The sequence below is a fragment of the Solanum verrucosum genome, unplaced genomic scaffold, assembly GCF_900185275.1.
Source record: "Solanum verrucosum unplaced genomic scaffold, falcon-dt-bn FXZP01000103.1, whole genome shotgun sequence".
NCBI lineage: Eukaryota > Viridiplantae > Streptophyta > Magnoliopsida > Solanales > Solanaceae > Solanum > Solanum verrucosum.
Genome location: NW_026020048.1, coordinates 2,296,046 through 2,321,482, shown reverse-complemented (window position 1 = coordinate 2,321,482; position 25,437 = coordinate 2,296,046). Strand labels below are relative to the sequence as shown.

At 31.4% G+C, this 25,437-nt stretch overlaps 1 protein-coding gene across 2 annotated transcripts; it reads left to right on the top strand.

The window, feature by feature from the left end:
• The first annotated feature begins 5,018 nt into the window (after nucleotides 1-5,018).
• LOC125822424 (suberization-associated anionic peroxidase) lies at nucleotides 5,019-24,377 on the top strand. 2 transcript variants are annotated; one of them, XM_049501818.1, is made up of 4 exons: nucleotides 5,019-5,401; nucleotides 7,983-8,180; nucleotides 8,316-8,506; nucleotides 23,831-24,377. In XM_049501818.1, exons 1-4 carry the CDS (start codon nucleotides 5,075-5,077, stop codon nucleotides 24,189-24,191), a joined length of 1,077 nt encoding a protein of 358 aa, XP_049357775.1. In that variant the 5' UTR covers nucleotides 5,019-5,074; the 3' UTR covers nucleotides 24,192-24,377. The 2 variants fall into 2 exon arrangements, with proteins under 2 accessions (XP_049357775.1, XP_049357774.1); XM_049501817.1 differs by lacking the exons at nucleotides 5,019-5,401; nucleotides 7,983-8,180; nucleotides 8,316-8,506 and adding exons at nucleotides 21,267-21,664; nucleotides 23,116-23,313 and having other exon boundaries at nucleotides 23,640-24,377.
• Nucleotides 24,378-25,437: the final 1,060 nt, after the last annotated feature.

The window sequence follows — 25,437 nt, the reverse complement described above, 5'->3', positions numbered from 1 at the left end:
TTTCCTTGTTTGGTTGGAGACCTGAACCTGTTATCAGGAGAGGGTACTCTTTATTTGTAATTGTTCTTGGATGGTTATGGTAATAGTTTACATTGGTTACCAAAAAAAAAACTATGAAGTCCTATTTAAGGCGTAATGTTTGTTGTTTTTGAAAGTTTCCCAAATAGTTTTAACTCCACCAAGAAAAAATCATGCAAACAGAGATTTATGGGTACAAAAATCCCGGTGAATCACCAAGATTTGAAATTTAGGGAAAAAAATGTTTTGTTACAACATTCAATAATTGCTAAAATTTCTTGCTAAATCTTGATAAATTGCCAGAATTTTGACTACAAATTCTGGTGAATTTCAAATTGATGGCAAGACTTATCTCGTCATAAATTTTTATAAATCAACAGAAATGACTATAAAATCCCGGATGAACATTATAACTTGTGTTAAACTAAAATTATTTTAACAACATATTTTTATTATAACTTGTGTTAAAATAAAATTATTTTAACAATATATTTTTATTTCAGAATTGATTGAATTTCACATGAATCTAAATTTGATGTACAATCTTCTAATACCAATTCTAACAATTATCAATTGTTGTATTCAATCTAACTATTCAAAAATCAATTTATCCACTTTGTCTTTTTCAACAATTCTTTTAAGCTCAACAAAATTAACAATGGTAAATGGTATTCTTCATTTTTTACAAACTAAACCAATACAAATCATGATTAAGGATAGATAATATAAACTTAATTGAACATTACCCACTCAATTTCAACCACAAATAAGGAAGACGGGGAGGGGGAACTAGAGAAAAATGAAAATATTCTGGCTCTATTCTCCGCACAAATATGTTCTTAACATGATAAAAAAATTAAAGACACCCGCAGAATTCCTTCTTTTAAGTGGACATCCATTACCGTAGAGCCAAAACATAACTTTTATCAAGAGTGTCAAACTTTAAATATATATCTTTTAAATATAGAATTTAACCTATATATATATATATAGTATATATATGACGTAGTTTTATGACGAATAATGTCCGCTACGTGTCCCTGGTTGTAAGGTTTATAACTGCCGACCAACATGGACATAAGTAATTTTTCTCTTTTACGTGTCCTTAATTCTTCCACCGTTTACGTACATTAAAACATGAGGATCTGATCTTCCTTATATTTAAAGGCAAAACACCAAAAAAACATGATATTATTTTGACTCAATACCTATAATAAAGGGGAAAAAGAGAAAATTTCAAAAGTGTAATTATAAGAAAGCAACTGTGCACCTTAATTTTGATATTTCGGTTTACTCTAAAAAAGCAAAAGAATCACGTTGTTTGCTTTCTCAATTGTTGTTTCAACTTCACACAAACGACCACAAATACGAAAAAAGCAAAACGTTGATTTTGAGAAAGGTGACTAATAGTTTTCACTTTATTCCAAATCAAAGATATTAAATTAGTTAACTTTAATTAAGTATTACCAAAGTTAATTTTATTTTTTTTAACCAATAAGTGTCACAATAAGTCATTAGGAGGAAACATTGTTACAACTTGATTGATACTTTGACCAAATTGAATGAATTTTTGGTTTTAAGAAAATTGTTTAAAGACTCGTTGCGACTCTTAGACAAGATTTGTCGCAAAGTCATCAGAAATAGCTTTCAGAGAGATCTATCATATCGTACAACCTAATGACTTGACGAAACAACATATTTAAGGGTGTACGATGAAAATCAACAAATCATATCAAATCGATAATTTGAGTGAAGTCGGAAAAAAGTTTGATTTGATATTGGAAAAAATATTATATCATAATTGATTTGATTTCAACTAAAAAAGTCAAATCAAACCATCGCAACATTATTTTACAATTTTTAAACCTCCAATAAAGGTTATATTTAGCCTATAGATATTAATAAAGCTCAAATTAAAATCAAATCAATACTAATGTTAACAAAAAAAATAATCAATTCAACGCTAAAAATGACAAGCTCTTTGGAAATTTGTCCCTTAATCTTACATTATTTTAGACAATTAAAATACATGACCCTAATTTTATTTTTCTTTAATGTTTAGACATGTAATTAATACTTATTAGACTTATTTTAACAAGACTTAGTACTATTTATTTTATGTGATTTTCTTTTTATAAAAACACCTCAGATAACTTTGTCTAGATAACTTTGTCTTGATTAGCATTAAAGAAAATATATATTTAAAGCACCCATTAATTATATGTTTCTATTAAGACTTTTTGAAAAAACTCCAAAAAACAGAGATTAGAAAACCCACAATTAAGACTTAGTACTATTTATTTTATGTGATTTTCCTTTTTAAAAAACACCTCAGATAACTTTGTCTAGATAACTTTGTCTTGATTAGCATTAAAGAAAATATATATTTAAAGCACCCGTTAATTATATGTTTCTATTAAGACTTTCTGAAAAAACTCCAAAAAACAGAGATTAGAAAACCCACAATTTAATTTATAGATTTAAAACCCCAATACAAATAAATAATTTAATATTTAAAATATTTGAACCACCTCAGTCCATATACAACCCTACCTGCTACCACATATAAATAATGAAACCTGACCTAAAATTTCAAGTTCAGAGGATGTACGTATATTTATGCTCTAAAATAATTGAATTGTCAATAATAACATATCACGTTCACATGTTACTGATGAGATTATTCTAATAATATTGTCTTGACTCTTGACTTTTACCTGTTCTTCTTTCACTTTCACCCCTTTCCTTATCGTTCAATGTTAGTTTCATATATGGCATCATTATAATTTAAGCATTGAATATTGACACACTCTATGTATATCTCTGGCCTGAGATTTCAAAGAATGCATACATATGCATGCATGTTGAAATTCAAATGTCTATTTTAAGTATATATATTGACTAACCACGTATATATTGCTTGTATAGTTGTATTCAATACTTGGTTGGATAACAGTTGATCATGTCCTATTATATATCATACTTTAAAAGTTTGTTGAATATTATCAAATTAAACATCTAAAATATACAGTCTACAAGACTCAATTAGAGTCATGGGTTGCAATTACTCAATCTTGTATTACTTGGGTGCAGGGTTCTAATATCTCATAATGACTATCCCACCCTTTTTTAAAGGAAAAGAAAAAAAAAAAGTAAAAGTAGTAGGCCTACAAGCTCTCGATATATATAAACAAATAGTACTAACAATTTATAATTTAGTCTTAGCTTTTATATATCACTTTAACGTAAGGATTAATAATACAGTGATTAATAATACATGAATTAGTAATTTAGATCTACAAGTTTAAGATGTGACAAACTAACAATTTATAATCGGATGTAAATTGCAATTAATTCTAACAAACTAGTTTTAAATCCTATTTATTCTTCTTAATCAATAAAGAAATTGTTGGTAACGAGAGTTCGTCAACCATGTGCTTATTCGAAATCCTAGAAGATTAGACTAAAATAATGTTTGGACAAAAGAATAAACACAAACTGTGGTCGGTACAAACAAATAGAGATTCATGGAAAAAGTCGATAACTATTGTTTATGATAAGTGAACAGATTTTTTTTTAACATAACCAAAAAATATTATTCTATAAATATAAATATTATGGAGGTGAGTGTGGGATGACGATATGGAAGGTTGGAAAAAATACAATTGATATTAAGTGTTATTTATATAATTTGTTTTTCCTCACTATTTTCATTAAGAAAGTAATTATATATTTTCTCATTTTTAATGAATTGATTTTCATAAACAAAACGTGTCAACAAATGTTTGACCAACCAAACATGAAAAATTAAACAGACAAGGTCAAAGGAGGAGGTATTTGGTATGCAGTAAAGTATTTTTAAAATTTTCACTTGTTTGAATATTTTTTACAATAAAATTTTTTAAAATTATAAAATGTCTTTTTCTAACGAAAGTAGGAAAAAAAATATCGTATCCTTTTGACCCTCACAGTTATCCCACTCTGATCCCTAACATCAATTTTTTAATATCTGATTTGATTATATATAAATTTCTTCAGATACATATAAGAAAAAAAAACAGGACAAAGAATCAAATAGATCCACCAAATTACCGTGTCTTCCCCGTTCTCCTTTTTCCGAAGGGTTCACCAGTCGTGATGTCATGTACACACTCTTTGATCACGTCGGAATACTATTTGAATTTTTAGGTTGTATTTTCTGCTCATGAATATAAAATTCACAAGTTGTGAAATTATTAAAATTATTTCAATTTTTTATAATCTTGCCAAATAACTAAAATTTTATAAAACAAAAGAATAATACACTATTACAAAACTATACTAAAAAATATATATTTATTGATCAAATATTAGCTAATTACAAAAAAGTAAAATTAAACTTAAGTTGTGGTGTATTACTATTTAATAAAATTGAATGTGTCAATATCATTAATAACTATATCATCATATCATATTTTATGAATATTTATAGCTCTTTTGATATTCTCGCAAAATATAAAATAGATATAGAAAGTACTTTTTATTTTACAAAATATAAATTTGATGGTCAATTTTTGTAATCACACAATTATTTAAGGAAAAATTACGCATATAAGCAAATATATAGTAGTTAATTACTTAATATAGTTATAGTTTGACTTAATTACAATTCACGACCAACTTTTAGCTATGATTACGCGGCTCAACTTTTAGTTTTGTATAATTCGCACGTTTGTATAATTCGGAATTTGTATAACTGTTTAACTTCTGATGTTTGTAGCTGTATAAATTCGTTATTTCGAATTTATACAAAAATAATTAAATTATACAAATGTACCCGCGAATTATATAAATAAGGTTGCTTAAACTGTAGCTATAGTTATGAACCCTAATTAAGTTTATTATAATGACTATTTGGGAAAGTTTCTCGATATTTAAAGCAATAAATTAATCATACTAACTCATGACCAATAGTAAGTCTTCACTTGCCTATAAATATAAGTAAAAATATAGGCAAAAAAACCATCCCGAAAGCCTCTGTTTCCTCCAAATAGACATTTAATAATTTCTATAAGTCATGGGTTTTCGTTTGAGCCATTTGAGCCTTGCAGTGAGCCTTGTGGCACTTGCACTTGCAGGTGTTGCTATTTATAGAAATACTTATGAAGCCATGATCATGAATAACGGATCTCCAGATTTTGATTTGTTGGAAACAGGCGCAGTTAGTATTTTAACTTTGAATAATGAGAAGAGAAATTCAGACAAAGATAATTTGAATCAGCAATTATCTCAGGAGTCATGCGTTTTCTCAGCTGTGAAAGGAGTTGTGGACAGTGCCATTGATAATGAAACGCGCATGGGAGCTTCTCTCATTCGTCTCCATTTCCATGACTGCTTTGTTGATGTAAATATTCTTTCATCCTTTTTCTCCTGCTCCATCCTCCTATTTTATGTGATGAGTTGTCTATAATAATATATTCCTTTCTTTCTCTAATTTTATGACATTTTTTCATTTTTAATTATATCAAAAAAATAATATTTTATAACAATTTAATTTTAAGCTTGATATAATCACATAAATATTATATGCTTATTTTAGATCATAAATTTTAAATTCTTTTATTTTTTTCTTAAATTCTCTTACAGTCAAACACTTTAATATAAATTAAATTGGAAAGAGCGGATTTTTATTTTATTTTTGAGGACATATTAAAAAAATAAAAAAATGTACTATGTTAGGTGTAGTATATAAATTGAATCCCAGTCCTCCTTTCTCTTATTAAAAATAAAAAAGGCGAAATTACCTGAAAAATCTTTATACTTGACTCGATTTGTAAATTGAATTTTTGTATTTATGACTTTGCCAACTAAATCATTAAACTCATTCAAACACAATATTTTAAACTCATTTCTCATCTGATGAGTGTGCTTGTGGTACACTCATTTCATACATAAAATATCATGTCATTTTTTAATGACACATTATTATTATTATTATTATTATTAATATTATTATTATTATTATTTTAATGACATGTCAGAAATTAAATATTTAAAAATAAATAATAATTTTTAAAAATGCAATTTTCTCTCTCTCTCACTATACCATTTCGCTCCCTTCCCCCTTCATCATTTTTGTTCTCACTTTCTACCATTTTCATTCCAAAAAATAAAAATCACCATTTTCATCTTTCTTCATAGTTCACGCTCAAAAATTTCTTCAATCACAAAATGTGATAAATTATAATTAGTTCTTGCACATGCTTTAGGGTTCTATTTATTTTGATTTGACAAAAAGACATATAAAAAAAACTTCAAATTGAAAAAAAATATGTTTATATGTAAATTCAAGTAATAGATTTAAAAAATTAAGTTTATAAAAATGGTGAATGTTATATTTTCTTGCAAAAACTTTTTTCAATTTTTTATTGATGATTTTATTGTGATGATGTGTACGTCAAAGAAGAAGAAAAGAAAAGGAGTAGGGTCGGGGAGGGTGGGGGTGGATGTGGGCAGAGGTTGAAGAAGAAGAGAAAAGGAGTAGGGGCGAGGGAGGATGGGGGTGGGGGCTAAGGTTAAAGAAGAAGAAGAGAAAAAGGGTGGAGTGGGGTAGGGTTGAAGAAGAAGAGAGAAGGGGTAAGGTTGGGGGTGGGGTGTAGTGAAGAAGAAGGAGATTTTCTGTATTTTTTTAAAAAAAATATTATTATTGTTTTGTCTTATAATTTTAATAATTTTAAATTAAAAATATTGTATTCATTTGTTTCAAAATGTGTGGAATCACGTATTTGTCTAATTAAGCTATTTCAGTGCCATATAAGCTCGGTCAATAATCAGAAGAGTTTTAAAAATAAAATTTTATTGAGTTTAAGGATTCATTTGGCAAAGCGATGACTAGAAGGGTTCAACTGATAAACGAAATAAAGTATAGATGTCTCTCAAGTCTTTCTGCCAATAAAAAATAAAAACCTGGCTCCATGGTCATATTATATTATTTAATAAATAAAATAAAATAAATTGAATCTGAGTAAGTTTCCTTTTGTTTTATTATATTTGTAAACGTAAATGTTTAAGTGGTCCGAAAGGAAAGTGATCAGTAAAATATTTGAAAAATCTGACGGTACGCACTTCAAAACATTATTATGAAAACTGTGGGGGGTTTATTAATGTAGTAGTTGTAAAGTTGCATCATGCATGGAACCATCTTCTTGAAATTTGTGAAATTAACAGTTTTCTAATAGTCAAGCGCAGCCCAACTTGAAAAGTTTATTCTCCCTTACAACTTTTTTTATCAGTCACTTGCCTAACTTTGGGCAACTTTTTCTCTTTATCTTACTCATCACTTTCTCTTTTACAAGAGTATTTATATTTAATGTGATTTATATGTATTTGAAATAAATAGATTATCTTGTTTATTTTTTTTCTATCTTGCTTGTTTTTTTTCTATATTAGCATATTTGATAGTAAAAATACATGATTCTAGGAATATTTAATCTAAAATTTGATATAAAATTATTAATTAGTGAAATAATATTTAATTATTTTAAACTATAAGGAGAATTAGTAAATATAGTAGGAATGTTTGTCTAATTAGGTTTGTTTTTTCTTTTAATTATCTTGAGTCTAATTCATAAAATTCTAGGCGGGTTACCTATATTTGAGTTCCTTTTGACATCTCTATGTTTAATTAGTTATTGTATCTTTTGTATTTTTTTTGTTTCAATTTATATAACTCAATTCTTTCCTTTTTAGTCAATTTCGAAAAAACTGACATATTTCTTATAATTAGTAATAATTTAACTATAAAATACTTATTTTACTCTTAACGAAATCATTTATACTCACGAATACTTATCTTTTTTTTTTTTTTTTAAGTTCAAGTTAAATTAAATTATGTCATATAAATTGAGATGGACAGAGTGTAGCTGATTATGCATACATATAGTTGACTAATTATAGCTATCTTTTTTGTTTGAAAAAAACAACAGGGTTGTGATGGAGGTATTCTGCTTGATGATATTAATGGAACATTCACCGGGGAACAAACCTCACCACCCAACAACAACTCAGTCAGAGGCTTTGAAGTGATAGCACAAGCTAAACAAAGTGTTATAGATACATGCCCCAACATATCTGTATCTTGTGCTGACATTTTAGCTATCGCTGCTCGTGATTCTCTTGCTAAAGTAAGTCCATTATTCAGTTTTTAGTCAAGTTACGATTTAATTTAGTTTTACACTAAATGTTTCATTAACTTATAACATATGATCGATACGTATAATTTAAACTCGTAACTTAAACTCTGTTTTTGTATATGACAGTTAGGAGGACAAACTTATACCGTTGCACTAGGGAGAAGCGATGGTACAACGGCCAACTTTACTGGTGCTTTAACTCAACTTCCAGCTCCATCCGATAACCTAACTGTTCAAATACAGAAATTCAGCGACAAAAATTTCACTGTCCGTGAAATGGTCGCACTAGCTGGCGCGCACACGGTGGGTTTCGCCAGGTGTGCCACCGTGTGCGTTAGCACAAACGTTAATCCTGCCGCACAACTCCAATGCAACTGCTCCGCCACGCTAACTGATTCTGATTTGCAACAATTGGATACAACTCCTGCTGTTTTCGACAAAGATTACTATGATAACTTAAATAACAACCAGGGGATAATGTTCTCGGATCAAGTTTTGACAGGGAATACCACAACTGCTAATTTTGTAACGACTTATAGCAACAATGTTAGCGTTTTCCTTGAAGATTTTGCTGCTGCTATGATCAAGATGGGGAACTTGCCTACCTCCGCGGGCGCTCAATTGGAAATTCGCGATGTTTGTAGCAGGGTTAATCCCACTTCTGTGGCTTCTATGTGAAAGGGAAAATTGAAATTCGGAAATTTTAAGTAGCTTATATCTTACAATTAGTCGCATGATGTTTTCATCCTTTCAGTATTATTAGTTGATGCAATCTCTAATATATGTGTAATGTGTTCCTTAAGCAATATAATGTTCCCGGTGTTTTTAATATGGTCATGGAGGGTTGAATCAAATTTAGATGGATTGAAATTGGATAAATAAAAAATGGGTAATATTTCAAGTGGACATATTTCAAATGGGTAAAAATAGATTGATAACAAATAGGTTGACTAAAATACATGTTAAGCTCTATTTATCCATATTTTTATGAGTAAATAGTACTCTTGTTTCATTTTATGTGAGGTAGTTTGACTCGACACGGAGTTTAAAAAAGAAAGGAAGACATTTAAAATTTGTGGTCCAAAAAAATGATAGAAATTTATGTGGTTGTAAATCATTTCATTAAGGATAAAATAGACATTTTGTAGTAAAATTGTTACTTAATATAGAAAATCATTCTTTTTGGGACTGAGTAAAAAGGTAAGCAAGTCACATAAATTGGGAAAGAGGGAGTAATATACTTTAGAATTCAACATAGTAGAAAATACTTTAGTCTTTTTTGGAATGAAAAATATTGTAAATACTTTAATTAGTTTTATTGTACCATCTAAGTCAAAAAAAAATTCCTACAACTTTAAATACAAAAAAATAATTTATGTAATATTTTTAATTTCAAAGTAAATGAATATTTACATTTAGGAGTAAAATGTTTTAATGCATTTTAAGTAATATTAATACTAATACATGATTACCAATAAGGATTGTGGTAGAGTGGTAACTACTATTTCATCCTTAACCAAGAGGTCTCGGGTTTGAACCCCCTTGGGTACGAAGTTGCCTTTGTTAGGGAGCGTTTTACCTCTCAATGTGGGACTTTCCGGCGCGAATCCGAATTTAGTCGAGCTCCAATGTGGGTATCGGACACCGGGTGGGAAACCAAAAAAAAATATATATACATGATTTGCTTACTTTACACTAGAGATGTCAATATGGACTGACCCCCACCCCATCCTGGCTAATCCATACATGATTTGCTTACTTTACACTAGAGATGTCAATATAGGCTGACCCCCACCCCATCCTGGCTAATCCATACCAACTTTTTGAAATTTGACAAGTCAGGCCAGCGGGCTGACCCATTTTTTGTGGGCAAAAAACGGTCAACCCATTTTATTAAGTTTGATTTCAAGTAAAAATATAAATATCTAAATAGAAATATTAACTTAATTGTTTTTCAATGATCATAATAAAATACAAAAAATATGACAATATTCTATAGGTTATGACTTACTTAGTGTCACACCCCGAGCCTACACCCTAGACGTGGCCGGCACTCGAGAACCATTGCTGGCCCCAAGCGAACCCTTGGTCTGGCTTACTTACTCAGCGGAAGACTTAACTTAACAAGATGATCTCAAAACATAACTTTAAAGAGATATAACACTTTGCCAAAACGGCAACTGAAGTCTTTAAACAACATCTGAATGATAAAATAAAGACAACTGAACTATTAACTGAAGTCTTTAAACAACTTACCTTGGCTCTTCTCAACTCATGAATAACTCAACTGATAATAAAGCAATAAGACACATGCAATATATGAAAAGCTTTATAAAACGGTAAAAACATCTTAGTTCGTTAAAGAAAATGCAATAACAAACTTAACTTTACTCATATAATAAAGTAATATAGTTTCTATGGGAGATTCTCTAACCTACAACCACCACTATGAGCCTAAGTGGTGATATAACGTCTTGCCCACGCTGTCAGAACTGTCATATACTTTGCCGTCATATAGAACGCTTAACTTAGTGGATCCACTAGTCTATGCTAAAAGCATCTTAATGAGTCATCTAAAAAGTATGATCATTTACTACCCATGATGACTACATGGTTTATGAAGACTTTTAATATGAACTCGCATTCCCATATCAATGCTCAATACTACTCCCATAATATACTTAGCTCATATGATGTAAAATCAAAATTTCTTTCTTTTGTTTGAGACAATTACTCAAAACCTAGCTTAAAAGCTCTCTTGGAAATCTTAGTTTCCTTTCTTGCTCAAATGTGAAAACATTTTAACTCTTGAGAATACTTAGTTCCTGTATAATCTTTGAAGAATAAACTTTACTCTTACTCTTTACAGAAAAACTAGCTCAAAAGCTCTTTTGGAAATCTCAGTTTCCTTTCTTGTTTAAATGTGAAAACATTTATAAACTCTTTTGGAATACTTAGTTCCCTTATAACTTTTTGAGAAATGAACTCAACTTTTTACTCTTTGCTTAACTTGAAACTTAAGTCTTAAAACAAGGTTAAAACGTTTGTGAAAGACTTTTGAAAATTTTATAAACTTCTCTTGACTTTCATCTTAACTTCTAGACTTGAATCTTAACTTTCCTTGAATTGAAGTATGGATGCAAGGTTCATGATCTCATGTTTATGGATGGTTTCATGATCTTTAGACGTACCTTAGAGTGTTGGAATCAACTAGAAAACGTAGGTACATCACTAAGAAACTAGCACTAAAAGATAGGGGAGGAATGATGAGAACTAGCATCCCTGACTCTCTGAAAGGCGCCGGGCACCAGCCCTCAAAATTCAGAGGGCAAGTTAGGGCGCTCTGGCTGGCGCGTCGCCCCAAAGCCCCACATTTAGAGGCTGCTTTGGGGAGCGCTGGCTGGCGCGACGCCCCACCCCCTTCTCCAGGTGTTTGGCGACTTTTCTTCTTCGTTTTTCAACTCTAAACCCTCTAAACTTTAATGGTTTTTTCCCCAAACGCTTAGTATCATTTTTACCCTCAATATATGATAGATTCAAACCAAAATTACACCCGAAAAACATGAATCGAATCGCAAGAACTCCAACAACACAACCCACAAGAAATTCAACGAAACTTTCAACAATGTTCATCAAGAACTCAATTTCTAAACTTTCAAAGACTTAAATTTACTGAATTGAATCATGGTTTGCGCGTGGGTGAACTAACTCAACGCTATGTGATCTCACATACCTTGTAGGGATCACCCCCGACGAAATCCACAAGCTAAAGTCGACGATCTTGACGAATCTTGTTTCCTCTTCTCCTTTCTCTAAACCCTAGCGTAAAATTCACTTTTCTAAAACTGACTAAAATCTGACTTTACCCCAATTAAACTCCTAAAAACGAATTAGAATAATTAGGTAAGGAAAAGACTAAATTACCCTTTCATAATTCGGATTAGACTTACTTAATCCAACAGCCCAACTTCCAAAGGGAATAACTTGCTCATAACAACTTGGAATCGCGTAAACTTGGCGGCATTGGAAAGATCATTCCAAGAGCTTCCCAACCATATCTGGAAGTACACCTAACTCATCCTGAGCTAGGAGCTGCGGCCGTTTGAAGTTGATTAAAACTCAACTATTCCTAACTTAAACAAATTTCCAGATTTCCATTCTTTCCAAAAATGACTATTTCCAATTATTAGCTTCTTCCTAGTTATTTCAAATTGCGAGATGTTACACTTAGTGATTCTCTAGAAACTTTAGAGACTTTTTATTTTATCTCGTACATAATTTATAAACATACTTTGTATTTAGATTTTAATATTTAAAACTTTAAATAGATTTTGAGTTTAATTTTTTGTTAATTTTAATACTCTATTTTATTTTTATTTGGCCCACGAGCTGGCCTTATCCATAGTTTTCAAGCCCCACAAATCAGCAAGATTATTCAGGCCGAGCTAAAAACTTTTTTCTAAAATGGGCTCCAAAAAATTTAGTCCAGCCCTATTAAATCACGAGCTAGGCTAGGCCGGCCCAATGAGCCTAGCCCATATTGACGACTCTACGTTTACACTATTATTTGTTATCCAATATAAATTGAACAAATAAGAAAATATATTTTAATTAACAAAAGAAATTTACATTGATATATATATCCTTTCCTTTTATGTTCTTCCGTAAAAAGAAATTTAATTTATTTGATTAATCCATAATTTATCCATAATTTACTTACAAATATTTATATTTCTATGGATTGAATATGAATTTAAACTCACATTTTATTCATTGAACATCACCTACACAATTCATTAAAATATGAGCGAAGTGAACAAATTACCAAAATATGGCACACTTTGCCGGCACTATTCTTAATCAATCAATAAAGAATTGTCGGTACCAAGAGTTCGTCTGATACGCAACCATGTGCTTTAGTGCTTAGTACAAATTCTAGAAGATAGACTAATATTATTAGACAAAAAATTAGGTTTGGAATTTGGACCATTAAGCCTTTGACATATTGCTTCAAAAATATTCATATAACCCAACAAAAGTACAAACACAATTACACAAAGGCATAATACATAAACATGACTCTTAACTTGATTTCAATGGACAACGATGCCCTCTAACTTTGAGTGTGCACAAGTAAACACTTGAACTTGTATAAAATCAAACAAGTAGACACACGTGTCCTATATGACATAATATATGTCAGACGCCACGTAGGACGCAAAATTGTCATGTAGGGTGTCATGTAGGACGATGTGTCTATTTGTTCAATTTTTAACCAGTTTAAGTGCCTACTTGTGCACATCCTAAATTAAAGGTCGTAGTTATCAGTTGACGTCAAGTTAAGGTCATGTTTATATATTAACTATTATGTCTTACACAAAGAGTGTGTTTGGTATGTAGCTGAGTGTGTTGGAGCCTTGGATGTTAATAAAAAAAAGTCTAGAATATCACTTATTAAATTTGTTTTTTTTTTTTGGCTACATACACCCCAGTCCCCAATATTAATGATCAATTTGATTGTGCTTGTCTTGATTATATATAATTTTCTTGGGATGATAATATAAGAAGAGAGGACAAAGAATCACAAAGGTCAACCATGTTCTCCTTTCTCCCAGGGGTTCACCATTCGTGTTTCATCACAAAAAAATGTATTTGGCATGTACGTACTTAAAACAAAATTGACTAGTATAAGCTAACACACAATAAATTGACACTTCCATTAAAAAATAAGTAACCAGTTTAAGCATGCTTAAGCTACACTAATATGATAAAGATAGTCGCTCAAATAAATTTATATTTATTTATTAGAAACTGACATTTTAACTTAAAATTAGAAATTTCAAGTGTACAACTTCAATTTTTTTATAAAAAAAACTCCTTATGTTTAACTTAGTCAATTAAAAATGATTATGTCATTTTCTTTAATTAGTTACAATTTTTATATTCAGAAATTGATCTATTTAATTTAATACTAAAAATTTCACAGAACTTCAGTTTTTTTCTTTTAAAACTGGCTAATATTTAACTTAGTCAATTAAAATTAATGATTATGACATTTTCCCTAATTAGTTGCAGTTTTATATTAAGAAATTGATATATTTAATTTAAAACAAAAAGTTTCGAGTGTAGAACTTCAGTTTTTCTTTTAAAATTTGTTAATATTTAACATAGTCAATTAAAAATGATTATGTCATTTTCTTTAATTAGTTACCATATTATATTCAGAAATTGATCTATTTAACTTAATGTAAAAGGGCCTAAAATACCCTCGAAATATTGAAAATGGTATACAACTATTCCTCATCCACCTATTGACTCCCAAATACCCTCTCCATCCACCTATTGGCTCACAAATACCCCTCCATCCACCTTTAGGTTCAATTTTAGCCACTTCACTAATGAAGCACCATTAAAATAATTAATAATCCTTTTAATTAAGTGGCGCTCAACCATTGGTTAATTATATAATATAATTTTAAACCCACCCATTTTTAACAAAACCCACCCCAATACTTATTAAACCCTCCCGCCCAATACAAAAAGAACCCAACTAATAAAAAAGAACCCCAAAACCTTCTTTCCCAAATTTACACTCCATTTCCCCAACTCCTTTGTGAAATCTTGAAAGTTCTTCAATTTGGTATCTTTTTCTGGTAATGCTAATTGAAGATTTGGGGAATGGCTAGTGATAAGATTCAATTGGGTCAGCCCATTTATGTCTATGATGGAATAAGACGATGTGTCGATGTGTCATCTGAGAGTGATTGAGTTTGGAAAATGGAGTATAAATTTGGGAACGAAGGTTTTAGGGTTCTTTTTGAATTGGGGTGCGCGGGTTTAATAAAGTATTGGGGCAGGTTTAGTTAAATATGGATGGGTTTAAAATTATATTAAATAATTAAATTGCAACCAATGGTTGAACGCCACATAATTAAAAGGATTATTTAATTATTTTTAATGGTGCGCACCGTTAATGAAGTGGCTAAAATTGAACTCAAAGATGAATGGGGAGGGTATTTGTGAGCCAATAGGTGGATGGGGAGGGTATTTGTGAGTCAATAGGTGGATGGGGAGGGTATTTGGGAGCCAATAGGTGGATGAGGGATAGCTGTGTACCATTTTCAATACTTCAAGGGTATTTTAGGCCCTTTTCCGTTAACTTAATACTAAAAATTTCACATAACTTCAGTTTTTCTTTTAAAATTTGTTAATATTTGACTAAGTCAATTAAAAATAATGATTATGTCATTTTCTTTAATTAGTTACATTTACTAAAATTTTAAAGTGTAAAACTTTAGTCAATTAAAAATGATTATGTTGTTTTCTTTAATTAGTTACAGTTTTATACTCTGTAAATTCCAAACATTTTTTTAAAAATCAATAAGACTCGAAGGGTCATTTTATAAATATGATAAAAGAAGGTACATAACTAATTCTGGAAAAGACAATAAAAGAAAGAAGGGAAAAGGGTCTGATATACCCCTCAATTTTGTCATTTAGAGCTGATATACCCCTCGTTATGAAAGTGGATCATATATACCCCTATTTATATATAAATGGCTCACATATATCCTTTTCCTCTAACGGAAATGAAAAAAATTAATTTTAGTTTAATTTTTTATAATTATTTGTTGAAAAATATAATCCCATATGAGTATATTTAATCCTCCTCAAACATATCTATTTTTTTTACTTTTTTTTTTAATTTCAATGACTAATTTAGATTTATTATTTTGATGGTCAAATTTATTTATGTTTCACTAATATTCTTGTAAAACTTATTATAGATGACCAATTTTTTTTCTTCAAATACAAAAATTAAATGTCACGCCCCAGATTCAAGGGCGCAACTGGCTCCTAATGCCAAAACTCAGGCACGAGCCGACCCTGCTGAACCATTAGCTACTAGCGCATGACAGCCACAAACAGTCAAGAAAACAAACAAGTATATCTTGACTTAAAATTAAACTTTCGGTCGGCAAGGCCCCTGTAAACAGATCCATAAAAGAAACAACTACTCCCAAGAGTTCATATAAAGAAATAGCCAACTAGCACAGAAGTCCTGATTGGGCCGTCGAGGCCACCATGATCTCTATACCGAAACTAAAAGTAGGTATATCAAGACAATACATCACACAACTAACAAGCTTCAGCAAACTAAGCCTATAAGAATAGTAAAGATTAGCGGGACAGGGCCCCAACCTACCCATAAAGATATATACAACAAAAGGTAACAAACCTCATAACTTTGGTAGCTTCGGAGGAAAGGGGCTAGCCAACCGGATAAAATTCAATCATGCTGCTGAGGAGGTCTACTCGGTCATCTATCAAGACCTACATGCATGAATGCAGCGCCCCCAAGGCAATGGGGCGTCAGTATAAATTAATGTACAGAGTATAAAGGGCAATAGACTATGATGAGGTATCCTGATATACTGGAATAATTTGATAAATAAATCAAGGATAATATAAGTGTATTGACCTGCTCTTAAATCTAAACTTATCAAAAATAATAAAACAACAACCTAACCAAGCCCCCTTAAGCTCGGCAGGTACAAACAACACACAAGACCACCTACTCAGGCCCCCATAAGCCTGAAAGGTGCCAATAAACCTATATACCCTTATCGGTAGTCCCCTAGCCCCGTAGGAAGTCACATAGCCCTCTTAGACATTTAGCCCCGCAGACAGCACATAGATCTCTTAGGCATCAACATAGCTTATAGACAACTAATAGCCCTCTTAGGCAACAACATGGCCCTGTAGGAAGCACATGGCCTTCTTAGGCGTCAATATAGCCCTATAGGCAACTCATAGCCCTCTTAGGCAACAACATGGCCCTGTAGGAAGCACATGACCTTCTTAGGCGTCAATATAGCCCTATAGGCAACTCATAGCCCTTCTAGGCATCAATATGGCCCTGTAGGCAACTCATAGCCCTTTTAGGCACCCATATACCCCTATAGGCAGAACATAGCCCTTCTAGGCATAAATCACATTCCTGCAGCTAACCACAATAGCCCCAAGGGCAACAATAACAATCCAATCGCTAAAAGTGAGCAATTTAGTTATAAGCAACCTATACAAATAGCCTCTAAGTCGTGTCCAATATAGGGACGCTACTAACTGAATAAGAATCCCGACAAGAGAGAATTATATCAACTCGAGCAGCCAACAATCAACAATCACGGCTACAAATATATCAAGGATAACAACCCAAATGCATTGCTTCTAAGCTTTAAGAAAACATGTCGTAAGTAGGGAATAGCCTTAACATACCTTTTTCGCTAAATTCACGTGGCCTAATGACTTTTACTCATAACTCCCTCGATACTACAACAAGGTAGGACCATAATCAACACACAAAAATAAAAGATATCATGACAATATGATAAAAGATATGCATTTCCATCGCAAATTGTTGTTTGCTTCTTATAAAAGCTAAAGTCGATGAAAGAAGGGTCTTACCTCGATCTTAAGTTCGTAATACGCCTCAAAACCTTCAAATATATTCAAACCCTTGTTGTCCCAACACTAAAGTGTGATCTGCTACGCAATCGATAAAACAAAGTATACCACGATGATGAGCCCAACGCGTAGAACAACTTTCGTCAAGGACTTAAGTCGAGAAAACTTCACTTGATACTAAAAATGAGTTTCTCTAATTTCTCTGGTTCTTAGCTTAAAAATGAAGAAAAAGGTCGAACAAGAAAATATATGTAACATTCCACCGACCTAGGGCCCCACTTTACATGCCTGCTTGTGCAGTCCTACGAAAACACAAATATCTCTCTATTCTGAAGTCGTATGAACGAACGGTTTGATGCGTTGGAAACTAGACTCGTAGACCTTCGATTCGATAGGTTGTGGGGATCATAACTCTAAATAGATTGGGAGAAAACGTCCGATACATTTGACCTAAATTTCAGACAAATCTTTAAAAAGGAATTTACGGTAACTTTCGCCAACTTTTATTTTTCCACTTACCTAACTTCAAAACATGATATACAACACATGAACACTTAAAATATCACATAACACATCATTATTAATTTATTACCCAACTTTCTGGTCTTTCCACGAAGATACAAGTCAATTTATACGTTTCGAAAAGTCAGGGTGTTACATTAAATTACAATATAAACAAAAAAAATAGTTTTAAATTATAATATAGCCACAAAAAAATAGTTTTTAAATTTTTTTCTTTACACTAAGGAATGAAAGAAAAAAATAAAATAAAATAAGAAACTCCAATAATTATAGTAAAAGAAGTCAAAAAAGAAGTTATGTATGAAAAAGATTAAAATATACCTTGAACTTTGCTAAAAGAATCATATATACCCCTAAATAATTTTTAAGAAAATTAAAAGTCAAAAATACAAATTTAAAACAATTTTTTTCACTTCCGTTAAATGAAGGGTATATGTGATCTCATTTTATAACGTTAGGGGTATATGTGAGCCGTTTGTATAATGGTAAGGGTATATATGAGCCACTTTCATAACGAAGGCATATCAGCTCCAAATAGCAAAGTTGAGGGGTATATCAGACCCTTTTCCCAAGAAAGAATAAAAGTGGAGCCAAAGGTATATGATAAATGAAAAATTATCTAAACATTCATTGTTTGATCAACCAAGATTTTACTTTTTTATAATTTCATATCCTTCTTGAATTTATGGAAATTATTTTAAAGCAAATGGAAGCGATACTAATACTCTATTAGTTTCATTTTATAGGACGATACTTGGCCAAACTAGTTAACCTAGAACTTAAGATTTTATTTTGGCACGTGTTTAGTATTCGATTTATTGATTTGACTAATTTCAATCGATGCCCAATAGGTTTACTAAAGAATAAAATTAGAGATGACAATGGAGTGTTGCGGTGGGGCACGAGCGGGTTGAACTTAATCCTCAAATTTTTTAATTCGTCCCGCATAACAATTTATTTTTATTTTTCAACCCTCCCCACATAGACCGCCCCACATGAACCCACCCCGTATATTCTTTTTTTTAAATGTTTTCTTACACTAAAAATAAAATTCAAAAAAATAAATTCATCTTTTCATTAAGTTGGATTAATTTAATAGATAATGACTAAAAAAATATTTTTTAGAGATCAATTGGAAAACATGTAAGAAATTGTTTTATTTTTTATTGAATCATTTTCATTTACTATCTTGAATATTTTAGTAGCTTTCAACAAATTATCTTAATAAATAATGTTTTATCACTCTTATAACGTGTAAAAAGTTAAAATTAAGTTTAAACCCACTTAAAATCACATCTACCCGCAATCCATCGACCCCACCCCAAATCCCTCCCGCCCTGCACAACCTTAAACCCGTCCCACATAACCTTAAACCCATCCCACCCCGCAACCACCCTGCCTCGCATAATGTTAAACCCATCCCGCTCCTCAACCGCCCCACCCCATTGCCATCTCTAAATAAAATGCTCTTTATAAAAACTTTTAGTTATTTCAAAATTTAAATTCTGAGACTCATAATTTATGGGTAAAATTTCCGATCATTCCACCATTCCCTTAGAAATCCAATAGGATTTTTAATCATGATCTTTTAACGTCCTCCGGCGCTTATATGGTCAGATTTGTAACCATATTAGTGAAATGTTGTGTGCTTCCATAATATTAAAAAACATCAAGGGTAGAACTTTAGTTTTTTTCTTTTAAAATCCAAATATTCACACGAATATCCTTATTCTGGGATGGTCTTTACTCCCCTCTCCTCAAAGTTTTGCCCTTCAACACTCGAGTAACAAAAATGTGGCTGAAAATATCCATAGTATTAGAAAAATGAATAAAAAATTCGCTAGACAAATGTTATGTCTATACAAGGCAATTTATTATTTTTTTGCAAGCAATACTTTATTCGTAAACATAAGGGTAAGTTCTCTTTAACTTTTTTAACAATACAAGACAAAATTCGTAATGCACAAGTTATGTCTTATAAGATATAACTTATTCATACAAACCTATATTGATAGAAACTAAGGTCTCTAAACTTTTGCTAAAAGTTACAACTCAACAACGTAAATTTTGCAAGGCACATGAAGTTATGCCTTACCAGGCGCGCGTAACTTACTCTTAAAGAATTTATACTAATAGAAATCTTTGGCAAATCAGATAATACACATTTTATAAATTTTTACCTTGCAAAATTAGGTTATAGTTAACAATTTGTTGGCCTATAATTTTTTATGAAATGAGAAACAGGGACAAAAATATATTTTTGTGAGCTAACTATTGCATAGAAAAGAGTTTACCCACTGTACACCCATGGAAACTAAAAAGGAAAGAGAAGAAGTGAACTGATTATTATTTGTCAACTAAATACAGGAACAAGGTTTCTTATTTTCTAAGTTGAAACTTTTATTTAAAGACTTTTCTTCTCACGGTATGACGTACTCATACACCAATGTCAAACCAAATCAATGACTAACATATATCGAACTGAAAAATTAGCAGTACGTAGATGTTTGTCAAAAATATTGTACTGTAAATTCACAATTAATATCTTAGCTTTGATTTATTTGTCCATACTTAATTCCTTATTTAGATTAGCGATCTTTTCAATTGAACTTTTTCTCACATATGTAAAAACTCGGCTCAACTAGTTATGCAAGGATCTAGCTTCAATCCTTAATCCAAGTTAATAATTTGTCTTTATTAGGTTAAACAACATACTAAATAACTAAATTGGAATTATCTTCTTTGTTGTCGATTAAAAGGAAACTAATATCTTTAAACCTAATGAGATAAGAAACATAAATCTATCCCGAGATTATAATTTCCTTCTTAAAATCGATATTGTGACTACATGAAATAAAATTATTGACAGTAATTGACATAATTATCGGATAAACATAGCTAAGAAAACATCACACGTAACACGGCTAGAACTTTATGAAAGAAGAAAAGTCACTTTCACATGAAACATCAATTCTCAGTGCGTAATTACACGATAATTCAAAGCAGAATTAATAATAATAATAATAATAATAATGGCAAATAGTAAGTCTTCACCTGCCTATAAATAGAGGCATAAATAAAAGAAAAATCATCCCGATCGAAAGCCTTGAATTTGTTTCCTCGATAGACATTTCAATTAAGTCATGGGTTTTCGTTTGAGTCATTTGAGTCTTGCATTGAGCCTTGTGGCACTTGCACTTGCAGGTGTTGCTATTTATAGAAATACTTATGAAGCCATGATCATGAATAACGGATCACTACTCCAAAATGTTTCTCCAAATTTCGATTCGTTGGAATCAGGCGTAGCCAGTATTTTAACCTTAAATAATAAGAAGAAAAATTCAGACAAGTACTTGAGACAGCAACTAACTCCAGAGGCATGCGTTTTCTCAGCTGTACGAGGAGTTGTGGACACTGCTATTGATGCAGAAACACGCATGGGAGCTTCTCTCATCCGGCTCCACTTTCATGACTGCTTCGTTGATGTAAATATATATTTCCTTCACTCTTTCTTTTTTACGGTATTTGACTATGCACAAAATTTAAGAAACAATGATTTTTTTTTAAAAAAAATTGTGAGCTAAAACAAGTTATCTATAGAGACTTCATGACTATAAATCATCTAAATAGGATAAAAATGAGAATTTTTCAAGTCTATAACACTGACATTTATCCTTATAAATTTAGTTTTAAATTTTTCATTTTATTCTTAATAAAATAATTTGTAGTCACTTAAATATTTAGGGAAAAAGGACAAATATACCTCCGAACTATCGTAAATGGTATGCAGATACCTTTTGTCATACTTTTGAAACATTGGTGCCCCCGCTGTCTAAAAACTAGAGCATATATACCCTTTATACTAACGGGCATACCCGTGTCATAATCTTATCCACTGACCCGACATTTATTAAATATCGGATCAACGGATGAGATTGCACCACGTGTCCCTATTTAGTCTTCCGTTAGAGTGAAGGGCATATATGCTTTAGTTTTTGAACGGCAAGGGCACCAATGTCCCCAAAATATGACGGAGGATATTTGCATACCATTTACGATAATTAAGGGGTATATCTATCCTTTTTCCCAATATTTTATGCTTGTTTAAAATCACAAATTTGAAAATTCTTTCATTTTCTCTTAAACTCGCAATTCAGTCAAATACTTTAATATAAATTGAAATGAAAAAGTCGACAGATATTATTTTTACGGACAGATTAAAAAGAGTACAATGTTAGGTGTAGTGTATTAATTGAAATGAAAGTGATTGTGGACCATAAAACTATGTGAAAGATTTGACGGTACGAACTCCAAATTAAGATTATTATGCATGGTCATGAATATCCCATAATACTTGTTAGATCGCTAATATATATTAAAAAAAATACTTTTTCTTTTATGTTTCCACCCCTCCCGCGCACACATATACCCTCCCCGTCTCAATTTATATTTGACACAAAGCTTAAGAAAGAAAAACTTTTAAAATTTATGATCTAAAATAAGTGATTTTATAACTATAATTAATTTTATCAAGAACAAAATAAACATTTTAAAGTTAAATTATTTTACTAAATATAAAAATATGTTACTCTTTTCGAAACTGATCAATATGGAGGAGTACATATATTGAGAAGAGTAGAAAGACATTTTTTGAAACTGAAAATATATAGTAGTTAGGTATAAATTGAATCTAATGAAGTATTTCTTTTGTTATTCCTTATATTTGTCCATCTTTAAATTAAACGCTTTAAGTGGTCGATCTGCAAGGAAAGACCGAAAGTGATTGTGGACCGTAAAATTTATTCGAAAGATCTGATGGTATGAACTCCAAAAACTTTGAAAAGTCTAATCTGCCACCCAACTACATAATTTTATGCTTAGCTATATCTTCTGTAGTTGACTAATTATAGCTATCTTTTTTGTATGAAAAAAACAGGGTTGTGATGGAGGTATTCTGCTAGATGATATTAATGGAACATTTCAAGGGGAACAAAACTCACCACCCAACGCCAACTCAGCCAGAGGTTATGAAGTGATAGCACAAGCTAAACAAAGTGTCATAAATACATGTCCCAACATATCTATATCTTGTGCTGACATATTAGCTATTGCTGCTCGTGATTCTGTTGCTAAAGTAAGTTCATTATTCACTTTACACCTTGATTAATACTATCAAAATTAATTGTGAATAATAAGAAATGGATATTTGATGTAACTCAAAAGTCATCGTGGAAGTTGAGAATTGTTCAAAGAAGACCAAATTCCACATCCACAATTAATGTGTAAATTTTGACACCTCACCTGTTATGTCCTGTCAATTGGAGTGTAGAGGGTCCAACATTTAATAGATCAAGAATTGTATTTAGTTCGATTATGATAATATGACAAAGAAATTGACTTGGGCTAACTCAAACCCAAAATTTAAACTCGTAACTTAAACTCTGTTTTGGTATATGACAGTTAGGAGGACAAACTTATAACGTTGCATTAGGGAGAAGCGATGCTAGAACGGCCAACTTTAGTGGTGCTATAAATCAACTTCCAGCTCCATTCGACAACTTAACTGTCCAAATACAGAAATTCAGCGACAAAAATTTCACCCTCCGTGAAATGGTTGCGCTAGCTGGTGCTCACACGGTAGGTTTCGCCAGGTGTTCTACCGTTTGCACCAGCGGCAACGTTAATTCTGCCGCACAACTCCAATGCAACTGCTCCGCCACGCTTACTGATTCTGATTTGCAACAATTGGATACTACTCCTACTATGTTCGACAAAGATTACTACGATAACTTTAACAGCAACCAAGGTATAATGTTTTCGGATCAAGTTTTGACCGGGGATGCTACAACTGCTGGTTTTGTAACGGATTATAGCAACGATGTTAGCGTTTTCCTGGGAGATTTTGCTGCTGCCATGATCAAGATGGGAGACTTGCCTCCATCCGCGGGTGCTCAATTGGAAATTCGTGATGTTTGTAGCAGGGTTAATCCCACTTCTGTGGCTTCTATGTGAAATTCGGAAATTTTAAGTAACTTATCTCAGGATTAGTTGCTTTATCTTTTCTTCAAAATAAAAGAATCACTGGCTCCAGAATGTGGTTTTGGTATTTGTTTTGTAATCCTTTCAGTATTATGATCAGTTGATGCCATGCATATATGTAACAAAATACTATATGAATATTGTTTTCCTTGTGTGCTACTGTTGGTGATTTTTTTTTAAAAAAATCGTACTAATTAAGGAGCTGATCAGAATAGTTCAATTCGTTATTAAAAATTTAATAATCTGAAAATAAAAATAGTACTCGGATAGCCTGAAAATCAAAATAAGAAAGGTTTGAAGAAAATATAATTTTTTTGGATACCACCACAAGTCAAGTAATTCATACATGCCGATTTTTAATACTCCTACAAAACATGTGCAGTTTTATTCAAAACTCTTAAGTTTAAAATTCAAATGACATGAAATTTATATTTGAGACAAAACCCACAATTCCCACAATAATATTTACATTTGTAAGGTTCACATGATTACATTAATCAAGGGACTCTGTTTATATATCGATTATAAGTTCTTTGTATCGCTTTATCAAATAAGGTCTAGTTAGGCTATGAAAGGGTCAACCTTTTTTTCCTTTCTAAAGCATTGGCTTTAACTTTTTAAAAAAAAGAAAACTTGAATTATAAGGAAAGCAGTTGTACAACAATGTGTCAATGTGTCTAGTACAACAAAATTATTTGAGGGCCTCATTGGTTCCAGTACCACGATGTCTGTCTATCAGAAGTTCAGAACAGTACTAATTTGTCTAGAAGTAGAGACGTGTCATCTCACTTGGCTAATTGGTCAACTAAGTAAATTTACTTCTACAATGACAAATTATTGAAACAAATTAAAAAATTTAGCATCGATAATAAAATTGTCGCTTGGCGACAATTATTAATATTAATAATCTATATAAATGGACCTAACGGCTTAAACGACTCTGAATGCAATAATATTGACTCAATTGTCGGTAACTAGTCTTTTTTGTTGTAGTGACCTGAGTTTTACCAGTTGATGCAATGTTCCTAGATGTATGAATATATATATATATGTTGCCAGTGTCCTAGTGCCATTATCTACCCAGAGGTCTAGTCAATGAAAGGGTCAACGGTTTTGTAAGGATAGCCTTGGAACTAAACAAGCGTGTGGATTATGGGCTGAGTTATCCTTTGAGTTTAGAATTGGCTAAGACATGTATTATTGGTCCCAGGAGGTGGTT

What these genes read in the sequence shown, in the direction of transcription:
- LOC125822424 (XM_049501817.1), top strand. Translation starts at nt 21,323, where the DNA reads ATGGGTTTTCGTTTGAGTCATTTGAGTCTTGCATTGAGCCTTGTGGCA. An exon ending in TTCATGACTGCTTCGTTGAT is followed by an intron (nt 21,665 to 23,115) that starts GTAAATATATAT and finishes TGAAAAAAACAG; the next exon opens with GGTTGTGATGGAGGTATTCT. An exon ending in CTCGTGATTCTGTTGCTAAA is followed by an intron (nt 23,314 to 23,639) that starts GTAAGTTCATTA and finishes GGTATATGACAG; the next exon opens with TTAGGAGGACAAACTTATAA.